The sequence below is a fragment of the Seriola aureovittata genome, chromosome 20 (genome assembly GCF_021018895.1).
Source record: "Seriola aureovittata isolate HTS-2021-v1 ecotype China chromosome 20, ASM2101889v1, whole genome shotgun sequence".
Classification (NCBI taxonomy): domain Eukaryota; kingdom Metazoa; phylum Chordata; class Actinopteri; order Carangiformes; family Carangidae; genus Seriola; species Seriola aureovittata.
In genome coordinates, this window is record NC_079383.1 from 22,459,082 (window position 1) to 22,474,998 (window position 15,917).

Here is a 15,917-nt window from a genome sequence, read left to right on the forward strand (position 1 = left end):
AAGGTTAAACGGCTGCTGGCTGTTCGCAACAGGGGCCGGGGCAGACAGTACCTGGTGGATTGGGAGGGGTACGGCCCGGAGGAGAGACAGTGGATCCCATCACGGTTCATTGTGGATCGTACCCTTATTGCTGACTTTGACCGCGACCTTCCTGGACAGCCTGGACCGTCTGGTAGCCGGTCCTAGGAGGGGGGGTTCTGTCACACCGTGGTGAGGTTGTCTTGTCTTGGGTTTGTTTTGTCCTGTCATTTCCTGTTTTATTTTGAAAAATAATTCTCCTCTCGTTTCAGGTCACTTGCCCTTCCTCATGTGTCTCAGTCTGATTGCCCTAAGTGTTTCCACCTGTTCCCTATTTCCCTCCATGTGTTTAAATTGTCTGTGTTCCCCTTGTCTTGTGCCAGAGTGTCTTCGTCCTTGTCCTGCACCAGAGCCTTGATCCATGTTCACAGCCATCGCCATAGTAAGCCGTATTCTCCTCGTGACGAGTGATTTTTTTGTTTGTAAATTTGCCAATAGCTAAAGTTCATAGCCCTTTGTTTTTCCTCATTAACGAGTGATTTTTTTGTTTGTTAATTCTTTCCATAGTTTAGAGTTCTAGCCCTTTGTTTTTCCTCATTAACGAGTGATTTTTTTGTTTGTTAATTCTTTCCATAGTTTAGAGTTCTAGTCCTTTTGGTTTTTCCTCTTTAAGAGTGAATTTTTGTTTGTTAATTATTTCCATAGTTTAGATTTCTAGTCCTTTTGATTTTTCCTCGCTAAGAGTGATTTTTTGTTTGTTTGTTCTTCCATAGATTTGATTCATAGTCCTTCGGTTTTCCTCCATTCGGAGTGTTCTGAGTTTCTCGATTTGTTTCTTTTGATTAGAGTTTTTTCCTCCTCCTGGAGAGGTTTTGTTTCTCTGTTTTCAGAGTTAGTGTCTAGGATTTTATAGCCATTTGGTTATCACTCTGTCTGAGTTCTCAGGAGAATTCAATAAAAGCATCTTGTTATTCTAAATCTCTGCATCTGAGTCCTGCTTTGAGTCTCGGCCTGACAGTCTCGTGCCCTTTCATCTCTTTTTTGTCCAGGTAACGGCATTTCACTATCATTTATAACCTGATGCTTTAAAAGGATATCCAGGAGGCTGTTTAGAACAGGTTCAGTCACTCTTTTAATGAACTCTGGCCGAGCATCAAATAGCCTGTCCTCTGCTGATATTTCCCGTCTTGGACCTGAAAGAAAACCAGGGAAAAGATTTTTGTTTCTTTTAAATAGACATTCAATGACAAAAGTGCAAAAGAAATTAAATCACTTGTCTTGTGTTCCGAAACAAAAAGTGAGGAAACACATGTTTATCGCAAAATAAATAGATACATTTTAAAATTATTTTCTAATATAGTACCAGTGTTAAGACAGTCTTCAAGATCCCTAGAATTAAGAATACATTCATTTATTGAAAACCTATTTGAAACAATCTTATTTATTTTTTAACCGATAGACTAATTAATGGCCACATCATATCTAGTAATTGACAAGCATGTATAAGCTACAAAAAAACCATAAGAATAACTTCACATACTGTTGGACTCCTGTGATGCTGCTAAGAAGAGACTCACTGCTCTATAGATACTGCTGCTAAATGGACAAGGGGTGGTCGGTCTCAGCCTCAGAGTCTACTAGAATTCAACTACATTAGAGATAAACAGCTAACTAGGTTGAACCGTTACTATCGCTTCCATTGCTCTGCTGCCGGCAGACTGATTCAAGACATTCCATTTCTGCAAGTTTTTCATCTGCTTGTTCAATGGGTATTTGATGGACTACTCCTGCTGACTCCCTTACTAATGTCCACTCTCCCTGTGCCTGCGTGGGTTCTCTCTGGGTACTTTGTGGGGTGTACCTTGTCCTTGCCCAATGTCAGCTGGGATTGGCTCCGGGACCCCCAAAGCTTTAATATCCCTGTTGTTGACACTGTTGGAACAAACACAACCACAACAGGTACACAGTGAGTGAAAAATAATCTGGTTTTGTCTGAGTTAGCTTTATTAAACCCAACAGTAATGATCCCAGATGAGTCTCACCCAGCTGAATATAAACTCATCCTATATCAATAAGCCTGATTAGTGGGTTAGTCAGTGAACTTTGTGATCAACCAGAGCTTTACAGTCTCAAAATGTATAAACAACCTGCCTCTCAACCAATCAGGGTCCTCATTTATAAACAGGACTTGAAAGGGGCGTACGCTGGTTCCCACACAGAAGTTAGGTTCTATAAAAAGAAACTTGATGGAAAGAATGTGTGCACATGTATGGAAACTCTAAAACTGTGTGTACAAACACTTTGGAGACTGGGGAAATTGGTGAATTGAAGCCAGATTGTAGAAATTAAAGGCATCATTATATGTATGATGATAAATAAAAGATATAAAAGTATTCATATAAAAGATATGACAATGCAAATTTCAAATCAAATTCTGCTCAGTGTTTATTTTAGGTGTTGAAATGTGAGGATGATGCCAGGACGTGGCAGGATTCAGGAAAGTCTGGCTTATGCCTTTCTCCTATATTAAGCCTGGATATACTGAGTCCTTTTCACCTCAACCATGTGAACGAGGCTGATCAAATTATAATCAACAGTTGGGAGAAATCCAAGATACTTAGCAACACAACTTAAAACCAACAAAATATAAATGTCAGCTGTTGTCAGTGTTCTACATCACATTGACGTTGGCATTAGATGCTCTGACATTGAATTTTGGTCACCTGACATTACAACCTACAGTCAACCAAACCTAACGATGTTGGTGGCCAGCTGTATGCCTGCTGAGCAAGTACGATTTTAGTTTTCAGCGGTGGCTGCCACACACTCTGCCTTCTCCAGCCATCTCACTTGACACCGGCAGCATTCATTATCAGCTGTGACAATAAGAGACACACCTTTGTGTTTGACTTTGGAGTTAAATACAGTGTGTTTATTGTGTTTTTTAGATATTTTGAGATCAAGTGTGATTTCAAGAGTTATGTATGTGTCTTTAGCGTAAAAAGGCTTTACAAATACCAAGGGCTGAGCTTTGGTCTCTGTGCCTCTGCTGATCGGTCCATACTCTGAGGTGGTCTCATTGACCATTTATGGTTAATTATAGGAGTGTTTTGGGGCATGAGGCTCGCCAAAGTGTACACCTTTTCAAGTTGATTGTGATTCATAATGGGATAATACATAGAGTTATGCGAAAGTATGATAACTTTATGGTGTACATTTTCAGCTTCTGTGCACATATATGGATTCTACACACTGATTTATAGATGAGGCGCCAGATCTCCAGAGAACTAAAGGAACCACTACTACAGGAAGAAGTTCTGCATTTGATCATTGCTATCTTGATATTCCATTACATTTTTTATTTTATCCTTCACTATTCAAGGAGTCATCAAACCCTGTATTATCTCTATCTCTATTAAATGTACATAAATATATATATATGTATATATATATATATACATATATATATATATATATACATACATACTGTATATACAAAATATATACCTACACACATAGACATGAACAGATATGTTCACTGTTGTGTATCAGCAGTTTGCACAATCTGAGCTCCATGCTTTCACAGTTAATAATCTCTACTCAATTATAATATGCAGTGGTTTTTCATTGACTCACATTTTAGTTATTAAGCCACCGGCTAATTGGTAGAGTGGAGATCTAAATGGACTGAAAATGTCACAAATATTTAGTTTATTTGATAAATTGCTTCAGTGCTGTAAGACCATCACCTTCGCACCAAACTCTCTCTCTTCATTACGTCACTAATGTGAATACAGTATTCTGTCCATATTGGGATCCTGTCTGAACAGTGGAGTTAAGCCCAACGCTGAATGACATTCATTTGGTTTCATGTGACAGACATGTTTGTATTCCTGATAGAGTCCTGATGTATTCCTAATTACTGATATCTGACTGTTCTCTCTCTCTCTCGCTGTCAGTCTGTGCAATCCTGACATCTGTCACCGTTCTCCTCTCAATTTCACAGAGGAAAGCAGCTACTGAAAAGGGTGGAGTTTGACTGACTCCACCCCTTTACTTACCTCAGAATCTCCAGTCTACAGTCTGGATTCTTAAGAAAACCACGCAGCTCCTTCACTCCTGAATCCTGCAGTTTGTTGAGACTCAGCTGAAGTTCTCTCAGGTGGGAGGGGTTGGACTTCAGAGCTGCAGCCAGAGAAGAACAGCTGATCTCTGACAAACTGCAGTTCATCAACCTGAATAAAGAAATAAAACACGTAGGTTATTGGATGAACCATTTGTCTATCACCATCTATCATGGGCTAACACTTCTCACTGTCGTCACACCTAAGACACGCCCATAGCTGCCAGTAGATCCTCCCTCATGAGACACTAATTGGTCCAAACCACTGGTTCAGCCACAAGCAAATAGCTTGGATCGTGGCAAAATGAATTCCCAGTTGTAAGGAATCCATTGGCCTAATTCATGATTGAAATGGATCATACTTTAAATATTCACAACTGATCTAGTGAAATGCTCTTGCTTGGTCCTGTCTCTATCCTTCAGATCAGCTCAGGAAATCTAAAACTAAACTTCACAAATTAAACTGAACAAAAACTGTTTAATGCCAAATTACAGATGATTTTTGGAATACTTTGGAAAATTATCAGCAGAAATATATAATAATTCTCAGTCTGTTGATTAAATGGGAAATGATGATATGAAACAATCAGAATTTAAAATGTAATTCATTCATTTAAAACGAATGGATTCAAGTTAAGTGTGAAGATATAGTAAATTAGGTTCAGCTGTGGGTTTAAGATATAAGATCTACAACAGTAAGAGCGTGAACTGACCTCAGAGTCTCCAGTCTACAGCCCGTACTCCCCAGAAAATCACACAACTTCTTCACTCCTGAATCCTGCAGGCCCCAGTTTTCACTCAGGTGCAGTTGTCTCAGGTGGAAGGGGTTGGACATCAGAGCCGAGGCCAGAGAAGCACAGCTGATCTCTGACAAACCGCAGTGCATCAATCTGATAAAGAATAAAATATGTAGATAAAATCATTGATAATCAATCAGATATGTCCTAATCAACAAGCTTTTCTCTAAAGTGAGTAGAGTGACTTTGTCCTTCTGTTATTGTGGCTCATCATAATGATATGACTGGTTAGCTCTCCAATCAATCGGAGAGCTTGTTAGATCCCATGGCCAATTGGGATTGTTTAGCCTGGTTTTACCAGGACTGAAGGCCCAGAGTGTCATGGAAAGGCTGAATGGAGAAGCTAAATGACTAAGCTAATTTATTAGCTAATGGGAAAATGAAAAGCAATTGGAAAAAGGCAATGGAACTTTAAGAGGGAATCCAGTTAAATCTTATGTATTTATTGATGAATTATTTATCATTATCATTCATTTATAATTCTTTTCACAATTATATGGGCCAATTAAAATATATAATTATGGAATACTTTGTTACTTTCCTGTGACATCCCTGGTCCTCCATACCTTACCGACTAAAGGAATATAAACAATGGAGGAATGGACAGACAATGGGACTTAGGCCTCCTTTAGGGTAGGGAGTCACCACTGCTTCACTGGTTTATGGGTAGATATTAATAAATTATATTTTTATGACCTCATGTTTAGTACAAAATGGTCTGTATGGTTGAATTTTGGAGACTCACAAATCTAACAAGGTACAGAATGTCAATATTGACAAAGGTTTAAGCATTTAAATCTTTGTAACACCTTCGTAGAAACTTTGTACAAAGAAAACTGTATGTTTGTAATTGGTTCACCGAACAAATGGGTTCCAATAGGTTCCACTAGGTTTTAGGATATCTTCTGTATGTTGTGATAAAAATGTATTTACTTTTAACAACTAACACTGGACTGAGAGAAATACCAGTGTATAAAGTGAAACCGAGGAATAATTCTCATTCTAACAGAAGAGAAACTGGAAATATGTAACAATGACAATTTAAAGTGTCATTAATTCATTCAAAAGTAATGGATTCAACTTATATATAAAGCTAAATTAGGTTCAGTTGTGGATTAAAGATATAAGATCTACAACAATAAAAGTGAGTGAACTGACCTCAGTGTCTTCAGTCGACAGTCTGGACTCTTCAGAAAACCACACAGATGCTTCACTCCTGTATCCTGCAGCTTGTTTCCATTCAGGTCCAGTTCTCTCAGATGGGAGGGGTTGGACTTCAGAGCTGAGGCCAGAGAAGAACAACTGGTCTGTGACAAACTGCAGCGCTCCAACCTGAACAATGAATAAATCGATAGATAAAAGTCGATAAAAATCATTAATCAATCAGATATGTCCTAAAAGTTCAAATCAGTAGCTGGAGTACTAGTTTTACAACATGTGGTTGATAAATAGCTTTGCTGTGCACAGAACTGTGCTTTAGGTGCCTGCTGCTGGCGGGTTGTGGCATATGCCATTGTGTCTTGCACTTTTCATATATCCAAAGCCACCACGCTGCTAAAGGAGGTATTTCCTGTCATTAGTCCCATCTCCCTATTTGCCCTGTCATTTAATAAATTTTCATCAATTCACTGGATAAAGGAACCTCATCTCAGTTGATATATTTTATGAACAATAACAGTGTTTTTAACAGTTTCCAGCCGGACTCGGAGCTCTTAATTGTACAGAGACAGCGCTTGTTAAGCTTAATGACCTACTGCTCACTACAGACAGAGGTGACTGCTCCATTTTAGTTCTTAGATTTAAGGGCCGTGTTCAATACTGTCAATTGTGGCATCCTCTTACACTTAGAGACATGTTATTCAAAGTCAACAATGTTTTTTTCAATCATTTTTACGCTGACGACAATCAGTTATAAATGCCGTTTAAACCACAAATCCTAGCATCCTAGCTATCCCTCATTTTGCCTCTCTGATATTAAATCCTGGATGTCCCATAATTTCCTTAAATTTAACAACGATAAGTCAGAGATCATTTTGTTTGGTCTACCTGACTCTATCAGCTCTGTCAGGGCGCATGTAAAATAATACACTGACGTAAACATTACCTGTACTGCTGTAACATCCAAGTCAAACCAAACGGAGTAAATTAAAAAACGTTACACATGAACAAAACATTTAACATTTGCCAGTTATATGAAGTTACAGTATTTATTTAATCCTACAAAAGCACAAGAAGAAAAGTAAGACCATTGTAAACTAAATACAATATATTGTAATATAATAATGTAATTCATTCATTCAAATTTAATGGATTCAATTTATGTATTAAGATAAATTGGATTAATTTGTGGATTAAAGATATGAGATCTACAACAGTAACAGTTAGTGAACTGACCTCAGAGTCTCCAGTCCACAGTCTGGACTCTCCAGAAAACCACACAGCTGCTTCACTCCTGGATCCTTCAGCTTGTTTTCACTCAGGTCCAGGTGTCTCAGGTGGGAGGGGTTGGACTTCAGAGCTGAGGCCAGAGAAGAACAGCTGATCTCTGACAAACTGCAGTCTGATAATCTGTATAAAGAATAAAAGATGTGACTTTAGAAGTTCCTGCTTGAACCCATTCAATGCTTCATCATCTGTTCAGCGCTGAAGAAGGTTTAGAAAATAGAAGTTTAAAAAATGGAAACTCCAAACACATGTCAACACAGATTTATAACATGCTACTGACCTCTGTAAATACAAGAGAAATATCAAATCAGACATGTTGGAATAAAATCCTGTTCATTACTTAATTTATTACACGACCTTCTTCTTGACTTTGTTAGCTGAGTATGTTTGTGTAATTAAACAATGTTAAAGGAGAAGTTCACATGTTTGTATTAAACAACGGTCAGATGTCACATGTAGATTAAAAGAGGTGTTGGAAGCATTAATCCTTCCTGCTGTCCACTGACTGTGAAGTGGTCTCTTACTAACACATCTACACTGTAAGAAATGTCCTCCAGTTTCCTGTAAGAAAACGTTTTATGGTGTCATAAATAATCATCATTTAGGTGACTTTAGCTAAGTCAATATTTGTTTGTTGCAGAAAGATGCAGCTTTTGTCATATTCAAATAAGCAGCAGTACCAGAAGATTTGTGAGTTTGTTACAGTTTGATTTTCATCAAGTTTCTTTGTTTAAGAGAAAAATATTTTTTTCAAAAACTATGTACATCCTCTACTACTCTAAATCACAAACATTATAACTGGGTTCACCTTTCTTCTTTTCGTACTTATTACAACAGAGAGTCCCTTCTTTTCCTTTTCCCCAGTTTATTTTTTAATCCTCACACAGAAATCCTAAAAATGAATGAACCAATGAAAAACTGAAACATCAAAGATTTTAACTCAATATATAGAAGAAAAACAACACAACAGCTCCAGTAAGTGAACAGACCTCAGAGTCTCCAGTCTACAGTTTGGACTCGCCAATCCACCACACAGGATCTCCACTCCTGGATCCTGCAGTTTGTTTCCACTCAGGTCCAGTTCTCCCAGATGGGAGCGTTTGGACTTCAGAGCTGAGGCCAGACAGGAACAGGAGGTCTCCGAGAGCTCATGTGCAAAAATTCTGTGATTAGAGAAAATATAAAATCTGTGAGAATAACATCAGACAATTGTAATAAAAAATACATTCAATGCATATGATGACAAAATATTTTATTAACATCTGCTCCTTCCATCCATTGATCAGCTAATCTTATGTTATTGTGTTTGACATGAAACGATAATTCTCATTCTCTCTCAAACCTGCAGCGTTTTAATCTTTGTTTTACTTATAGATGAAGGAAAGAAATTGATGTTGCATTTATGCTTCCATAATTTGATTTTATCCACAGAGTTAGAATGAGACCAATTTGTTCTTTGATGTCTATTAATTATAAATTTACTCCAGAATTTTTTTGTCTTTGTATAGTTGGAGGAAATTTTGAAAAGTTTTATTGGCAAATCAACTCATTAATTTGGTCAATGCACAGATGCTTTATGACAGAGCTGTGTATAAGTGACTGTCGCCTGCATAGTTGTGGTAAGCAATATGGTTATTATGAATAATTTGGCCTATCAGGAGCATTTTGAGGTTAAATAGGAGAGGTCCACACATCATGCTAGCTCGCTCAGACATTTTGTTGTCAATGGAACAAAACAGTCCCTATTTTGGAGATGTGAACTGAACCAATCTAAGACAATGCCGGAGAGTCCAAGTTGTATCCAACTTCCAATCCAGTCTTCCAGTCTGTATAGTAGTATTGAATGATCAACAGTGTCAAAAGTAGCATTGACATCCAGTAACAAAAGGACTGCAATTTTGGCTGAGTAAGTGTTCATGCGGATGTCATTTAGGACCTTAATGGAAGCCATTTCTGTGCTGTGGTGGAGTTGATAACCTGATTGAAATTTCTCTAGAAGACAATTTGAAGCTATGAAGGGTAGATTTGAGTCTATAGTTGCTAGTTACAGAGGCATCCAGTCCAATCTTTTTTAGTAGAGGCTTAATAACTGCAGTTTATAAGGCTTTTGAGAAAATGTCTGATTGGAGGGAGCTTTTCACAGTTTGTTGGAAGGGTGTCAAGGCGGCGTGTTGATGGCTTACGATGTTGTAGAGTTTCCTCTAGAATTTTGTAATCAATACCATTGAACTGGGCCATGATTATCTAGTTACCAAGAGTAATTAATAACACGGTCAGACACATTAAAATTGTAGCAGAATCAGGAATATCATCTTTTTTATTTCTTCAAAACCTACTGTCTACATTAACCACAATGCAACTCAACTGCCAACAGTGGAGTGTGAGATTGTGATAGATAGATAGATAGATAGATAGATAGATAGATAGATAGATAGATAGATAGATAGATAGTCGTATTTTGGATTACAAGAGGCACCTCTTGCCTGCCTAGCCTAGGTGGGGCTACAGAGGACTGGTAAATTCACTTCTTTCTAACTCCACACCGCCAGATTTTTTTTTACTTTTCAAACTTGTAGTACTCAGACCCAACAGATGCTGACTCAAGTGACATCATTTGAGGACATTTATAAGGCTTTACACAGCTGGCTGTGGAGACAGTAAAGGTTTTATACTGCTTTTTCATTCTCATATGCAGTCTTACTCCCCAACACCTGGAAACACACACTGATGTTTAAGGTGAACGTGGTTGCTCTTTCATTTCTTTCATCAGGTTTGCATAAACCCAAAAAGACTCATAGTAACAAACAGGGTTAACAAACAAATGTAGAATGGAATAATTATTACAAATACACCAAATAGTATTATTGACTAACTAACAACAATGACAGCTATCTGACAAATCTACATTTCGGGCTCTCACAGTATTTACAACACCTCAACACCTCAAATTTTAGCTATGTAAAACTCAAAAAACTAATGAGAATAATTTAATGCTGTGTATATCTGAATTTGATTAAAATACTAATCTAATCTACTGATTGATAATGTTGATGATTATGTTTGGACTCACCGAGCCTTCCTGCAGTTCCTCACAGCTGGGATCAGTCTCTGTCGTCCCTCCTCTGATGTGTTGAACTCCTTCAGGTCCAACTCATCCAGAACCTCCTCTGACATCTGCAGCACATAGGCCAGAGCTGAGCAGTGGATCACAGAGAGTTTCTTCTCTGATCTGTTCTCTGACTTCAGGAACTCTTGGATCTCCTGATGAACTGAGTGATCCTTCATCTCCATCAGACAGTGGAAGATGTTGATGCTTCTGTCAGGAGAGATATCATCTCTGCTCATCTCCTTCAGGTTGTTGATGGCTCTCTGGATGGTTTCTGGATCGTTCTCTGTCTGACCCAGCAGACCTCCTAAGAGTCTCTGGTTGGACTCCAGAGAGAGGCCATGAAGGAAGCGAACAAACAGGTCCAGGTGACCGTTTCTACTTTGGAGGGATTTCTCCATGGCTGCCCCCAGGAAGACATCCAGGGATGAGTGTTTATAGTCTTTTCCCAGAAAGTCCTTCAGGACCTCTGTCTTCCTGTTGGTGTAACAGTGGAACATGTAGACTGCAGCCAGAAACTCCTGAACGCTCAGATGAACAAAGCAGTAGACTGTTTTCTGGAAGATCACACTCTCTCTTCTGAAGATCTCAGTACAAAGTCCTGAGTACACCGAGGCCTCTGTGACATCAAGACCACACTGCTCCAGGTCTTCTTGGTAGAACATGATGTTTCCTTTCTCCAGATGTTCAAACGCCAGCCTCCCCAGCTTCAGAAGAACTTCCCCGTCAGCCTCCGTCAGCTCCTGTGGACTCGTCTCACGTCCCTCATGGTACTTGTTCTTCTTCCTCTGTGTCTGAACCAGCAGGAAGTGTGAGAACAGGTCAGTCAGGGTCTGGGGCGGCTCTCCTCTCTGGTCTGTGGTCAACATGTGCTCCAGAACTGTAGCAGTGATCCAGCAGAAGACTGGGACTTGACACATGATGTGGAGGCTCCTGGACGTCTTGATGTGTGAGATGATTCTGCTGGACAGCTCTTCATCACTGGATCTCCTCCTGAAGTACTCCTCCTTCTGGGCGTCAGTGAAGCCTCGTACTTCTGTTACCCTGTCCACACATGTAGGAGGGATCTGATTGGCCGCCGCAGGTCTGGAAGTTATCCAGACGAGAGCCGAGGGAAGCAGATTCCCCCTGATGAGGTTTGTCAGCAGCACGTTGACTGATGACTCCTGTGTGACATCAGACACAGACTTCCTGTTGTTGAAATCCAGTGACAGTCTGCTTTCATCCAGGCCGTCAAAGATGAACAGAACTTTACAGACAGCGAGCTGCTCTGCTGTGACCTTCTGTAATGTTGGATGGAAAACATGGAGCAGCCTGAGAAGACTGTACTGCTGATCTCTGATCAGGTTCAGCTCCCTGAACGAAAGCAGAACCAGCAGACTGACATCTTGGTTCTCCAAGCCCTCTGCCCAGTCCAGAGAGAACTTCTGCACCGAGAAGGTTTTTCCAACGCCAGCGACGCCGTTGGTCAGAACCACTCGGATGGGTCTCTGCTGGTCAGCTGAGACTTTAAAGATGTCGTGGCACCCGATTGGAGCATCATAGAGGGTCTCCATCTTGGAAGTTGTCTCCAGGTGAATCACCTCATGTTGGGTATTAACCTCTTCACTCTGTCCCTCTGTGATGTAGAGCTCAGTGTAGATCCTGTTGAGGAGGGTTCCACTTCCTGTTCCATCAGTTCCTTCAGTCACACGTTCACATCTGCTCCTCAGACTGATCTTATGTTGATGTAAAACCTCCTGCAGACCACTATCTGCTGAAAGAGAAGAGACAACGTCAGACTGAAGAAACAGAATCTGAGAATCTGATGATTATTTTCATCAGCTGCAGAAAAACTAAAGACAAACAAAGAAAAGGTTTTAATGTTGTGGTATTTATAATCATCTTAAAGGTCGATGCTGTGTGATGTAACAAATGACTCTGTATAAAACAACAGGTCCTGGTTTCAGAAATGATGACATCATCATACAGATGTTGAGTCTCACTTTGTTCAGTGCTGGTCTGACTGGCTGTCTGCAGTCCAGGTCTTGTTCTGGATCTTTGTCCACACTGGGGACAGGAGGAGTCTCCTGGAGAACCAGACTGGTCCCAGTATGAGGTGAAGCACTGTCTGCAGAACCAGTGTCCACAGCTGGTAGAGACTGGATCCTTCAGGATGTACTGACACAGAGCACAGCTGGACACAGAGACATGGCTCCTCCTCTTCCTCTTCCTGTGAAGACATTTCTTTATCACTAATATGTCACAGTCACAGGTCATTATTTGTGTTCTGATTGGTTGCCAACCTCAAGAGGGCGGGTTTTAAGGAATACGAGCCAGACTGAGGGCAGTAGACAGTAGAGGAGGAGACAGAGAGAACAGGTAGTGGGAGAAGAGTGGCGAGCTGCTTCTTGTTGAGACCTTGATGGTCAATGAATGAAAACCTTGAAGGATTTTGTTTTAGTTTCGTGCATGTTTCTGTCTTTTGTGTGATTGGTTGGTTTTGGATGTGAACCTACAGAGAGTTTTATGAATCTGGCTCCTGTGCCATCTCACCTGTGGCTGTGTGTTTATAAACCTGGAGAGGGCCAACGGTTTAACAGGAGGGACTCACATGTAAATACACACATGTACATGAACACGCACTAACAGCCACACCCGCTGGGCCGGTTGCCAAAACAAAGAACAGATTGCAACACGCTCAGAGGCGTGTGGCTTAGTTCTCTGTTCAGGCCGCCATTACCTGACTATTTGTTTGCTGCTGTATTATTGTTTACAGAACCTTTAATTCTCTGTCATGTCGATCAGCTGCAGTAAAAAATATGGAAAAGAAAAAAGTAAAAATGTTCTTTGTTCAGATACTTTCACTAACTAATAACTAACTAATAATCTCAGCAGTCATTATAAATACACTGATAAAGAGAACCACATTAAACACTGTTACAGCGGCAGTTTAGAGGTTCAAAGGTTTGTAACAGTTCACTTACTGTGTGTCTGAGGGTCCAGGTTCATCACTGAAGCATGGAGGATTTCCTTCTAACCGGTCACTCTTCATAGACAGACAGCTGGGTACAGGAGGCTCTGCTCCGTCCTCGTCTTCCTCCACATCATTCATCTTCTGGACTTCAGTCAGTCTGAGAGGGAAACCAGTAACACTGACTGTGAGATAACACACACACAAGAATCTCATGCGGGACTGAAAACAGAAAGTACGGTCACAAGTTTTGAATCTCCTCCCTTTTTTTCAGTGTCTTTGTGTGGACAGAAGTTCATTGAGACTCTTCTTCCCTCCTCGGTCCACAGGGAGAAACTCACTCAGAGACTTAAAAAGACAGTAGACAGTAAAAGACGACAGTAAAATAATAATAATAATAATAATGTAGGATATTAACACTCACCTGCCTCAGGCTTCAGTTTCCCTCCTGCTCTGTTCAGTTAAAATGGAGTCTGGCCGCGCTGACGGAACACTTTCAGTTTCAGTAGATCCTCGCCACATTACGAGAAATGGTAGCCTTCTGTGTGTGTGTGTGTGTGTGTGTGTGTGTGTGTGTGTGTGTGTTTTATTTATTAAACTTATCTATTTATCCGACTAAGTTCCTTTCCAAATAAAAGCATTGCAACCAAATACACTAAACAACACAAACTTCACATATATTTAGAAACGAAACAAACCACATATGAAGGTTATTTACAACTGTCCCTCAGATTCAGAAGATATCAGACTCCTGTATGTTCTTCTCTGTCTCTTCTATCTTTTCCTTTTCGTTGTAGCTACAGTTCAACCTTATGATGGTTTGGTGATTTACTTCAACTCTGAATCTAATACAACCTTAAAGCTACTTGAGGGGAAACTGGATTAAAACAATGAATAAAGCTTCCTGTCTTGCCGGCTGAACTTGATTTTTATGTTGATGTGTTTTAGTTGTGTCTCTATGTGTGTCATCTGTCTGAGGGCAGATGAGACAAAAACACACTATATGTTTGAGTCTCAGCTGATTGTTGATGCAGGAGCACCACCTGCTGTCCAAACCAACAAACTACCAGCTGAAGTCATATTCCTATTTATCTGTGAATATTGACATAAATGTCTCATTTAAAAAAAGAAAGAGTTAAGGCTGGGAAGCCAGAGAAACATAAATAATGAAAATAAACAATAAAGATAAATATTACTTTGTGGTTCTCCAAAGACCCATGAGGTTAGTCTTCTCTAAAGCGCCTCCGCCTTTGATTCAACTCAAACTGGCAGTTAAGGTGGTTTTAATCTTCAGAAATGGATTTTCCATGGGGATTAGACAAAGTGAGACTTAATCTGGTCAAGTTTTATTAAAGGTCAGAGTTTTTTTAAGGCGGAAAATGAAGCCAAAGAGAATAAAAACTGTTAAAGACAGAACTTTACACTTTGACTTTTCGGCATCTTCAATTTCACTGGATTAGTTGTCATAATATCAGTTACATGACTAACTTGATGCTGGATTCAGATTGGATGAAATGCTGATGAAATGTTAGGCTACATCAAGTGCATCTTAAGGTTCAAAATTCTGAACAATCTCATAGTGAAGTCAGTTTGCATCTTATAGACAGATATATAGATAGATAGATGCTTTATTTAAAATTCATGTGTTCATTAGCTCTGATAATAATAACAACAGCTCTAATAATAATAACAGTTAATAATAAATAAATAATAATAATTAAATTAGTCCACACCCCTTGGCTGAGTTGTTGTATAGCCTACATACCTACTGTATGTTTAATGTTCAACAAAGTCATGTATTAATGTTATTTCTTTAAGAAATATCTGTCCCTAATTTTTGGAATTTATTAAAGGGCAACAGTGCCCCTTAAATTAAATGTAAACCTAAGTGTTGAGCCCTGTATGTGATTTAAATTCGGTTTTGTTATTCATTCTATCACTTCCATTAAAAACTATGCTTGTTGGCATGAGCTATACCAATAAAGTTAATTAAAATTATACTAAATATTGCTCTCCGCCCCAGATGTTTAAAACTCCTCTTCCTCATCTGCCACGTTTTTGCTCCTTTCCAAAGAAAGCGACGACACTGGGAAGCTGTACGGGAATACGATTAGTCCAAAATCACGAGATCCCGCCTTTAGCCCCGCCCATATGCTGACTGTGCGGCTCTGATTGGTGGAATCGGACGTCAGTCACCGTTACTATGGACTTTGGCTTTGCTGGTATCCAAGTGAGGACGTGATTTTGGTCAACTCATAGTTTCATCAATGAGGAGCGGAGAGCAGAAAACGAGCAGGACCGTCCGCTTCGTTCACGTTCTTCACGTAATAACAGCTAAGTTAGCTTCTTAGTTCGTAGCTGCATTAGTAAGAAAAAAAACCCCGCGAAGTGGGAATGGCCCAGAGGAAGAATCCCAAAACCCACCCAAAAAAAGGTCAGTAACGTTACGCTTTTCTTGCTGCACTTCGCGACGTT

The 15,917-nt window shown here is 39.7% G+C and overlaps 2 protein-coding genes across 5 annotated transcripts in view; one reads left to right on the forward strand and one right to left on the reverse strand.

Moving 5' to 3' along the window:
• Positions 1-1,041: 1,041 nt before the first annotated feature.
• On the reverse strand, positions 1,042-13,673 carry LOC130161536 (NACHT, LRR and PYD domains-containing protein 12-like). 2 transcript variants are annotated; one of them, XM_056364904.1, is made up of 9 exons: positions 13,456-13,673; positions 12,475-12,701; positions 10,454-12,245; positions 8,373-8,546; positions 7,333-7,506; positions 6,097-6,270; positions 4,855-5,031; positions 4,080-4,253; positions 1,042-1,211 (listed from the first exon to the last, which is right to left on the reverse strand). In XM_056364904.1, exons 1-9 carry the CDS (start codon positions 13,656-13,658, stop codon positions 1,172-1,174), a joined length of 3,135 nt encoding a protein of 1,044 aa, XP_056220879.1. In that variant the 5' UTR covers positions 13,659-13,673; the 3' UTR covers positions 1,042-1,171. The 2 variants fall into 2 exon arrangements, with proteins under 2 accessions (XP_056220879.1, XP_056220880.1); XM_056364905.1 differs by lacking the exons at positions 4,080-4,253; positions 4,855-5,031; positions 6,097-6,270; positions 7,333-7,506; positions 8,373-8,546 and having other exon boundaries at positions 13,456-13,631.
• A 1,977-nt stretch (positions 13,674-15,650) lies between these two features.
• The window catches only part of unm_hu7910 (un-named hu7910), a 30,625-nt gene continuing 30,358 nt past the window's right edge, over positions 15,651-15,917 (forward strand). For 2 of the 3 annotated variants that reach the window (XM_056364909.1, XM_056364911.1), the window contains exon 1: positions 15,652-15,876. In XM_056364909.1, the coding sequence (XP_056220884.1) occupies positions 15,837-15,876 (40 nt within the window). In that variant the 5' untranslated portion in view covers positions 15,652-15,836. Of the gene's footprint in view, positions 15,877-15,917 lie in introns of all 3 variants that reach the window. The other variant, XM_056364910.1, reaches the window with a different exon arrangement.

Coding starts and splice junctions, on each gene's coding strand:
- LOC130161536 (XM_056364904.1), bottom strand. CDS start 13,658: ATGAGATTCTTGTGTGTGTGTTATCTCACAGTCAGTGTTACTGGTTTC. Junction 12,246..12,474: donor TCAGACCAGCACTGAACAAA/GTGAGACTCAAC, acceptor CTTCTCTTTCAG/CAGATAGTGGTCTGCAGGAG. Junction 6,271..7,332: donor TGTGGACTGGAGACTCTGAG/GTCAGTTCACTA, acceptor TTCATTGTTCAG/GTTGGAGCGCTGCAGTTTGT.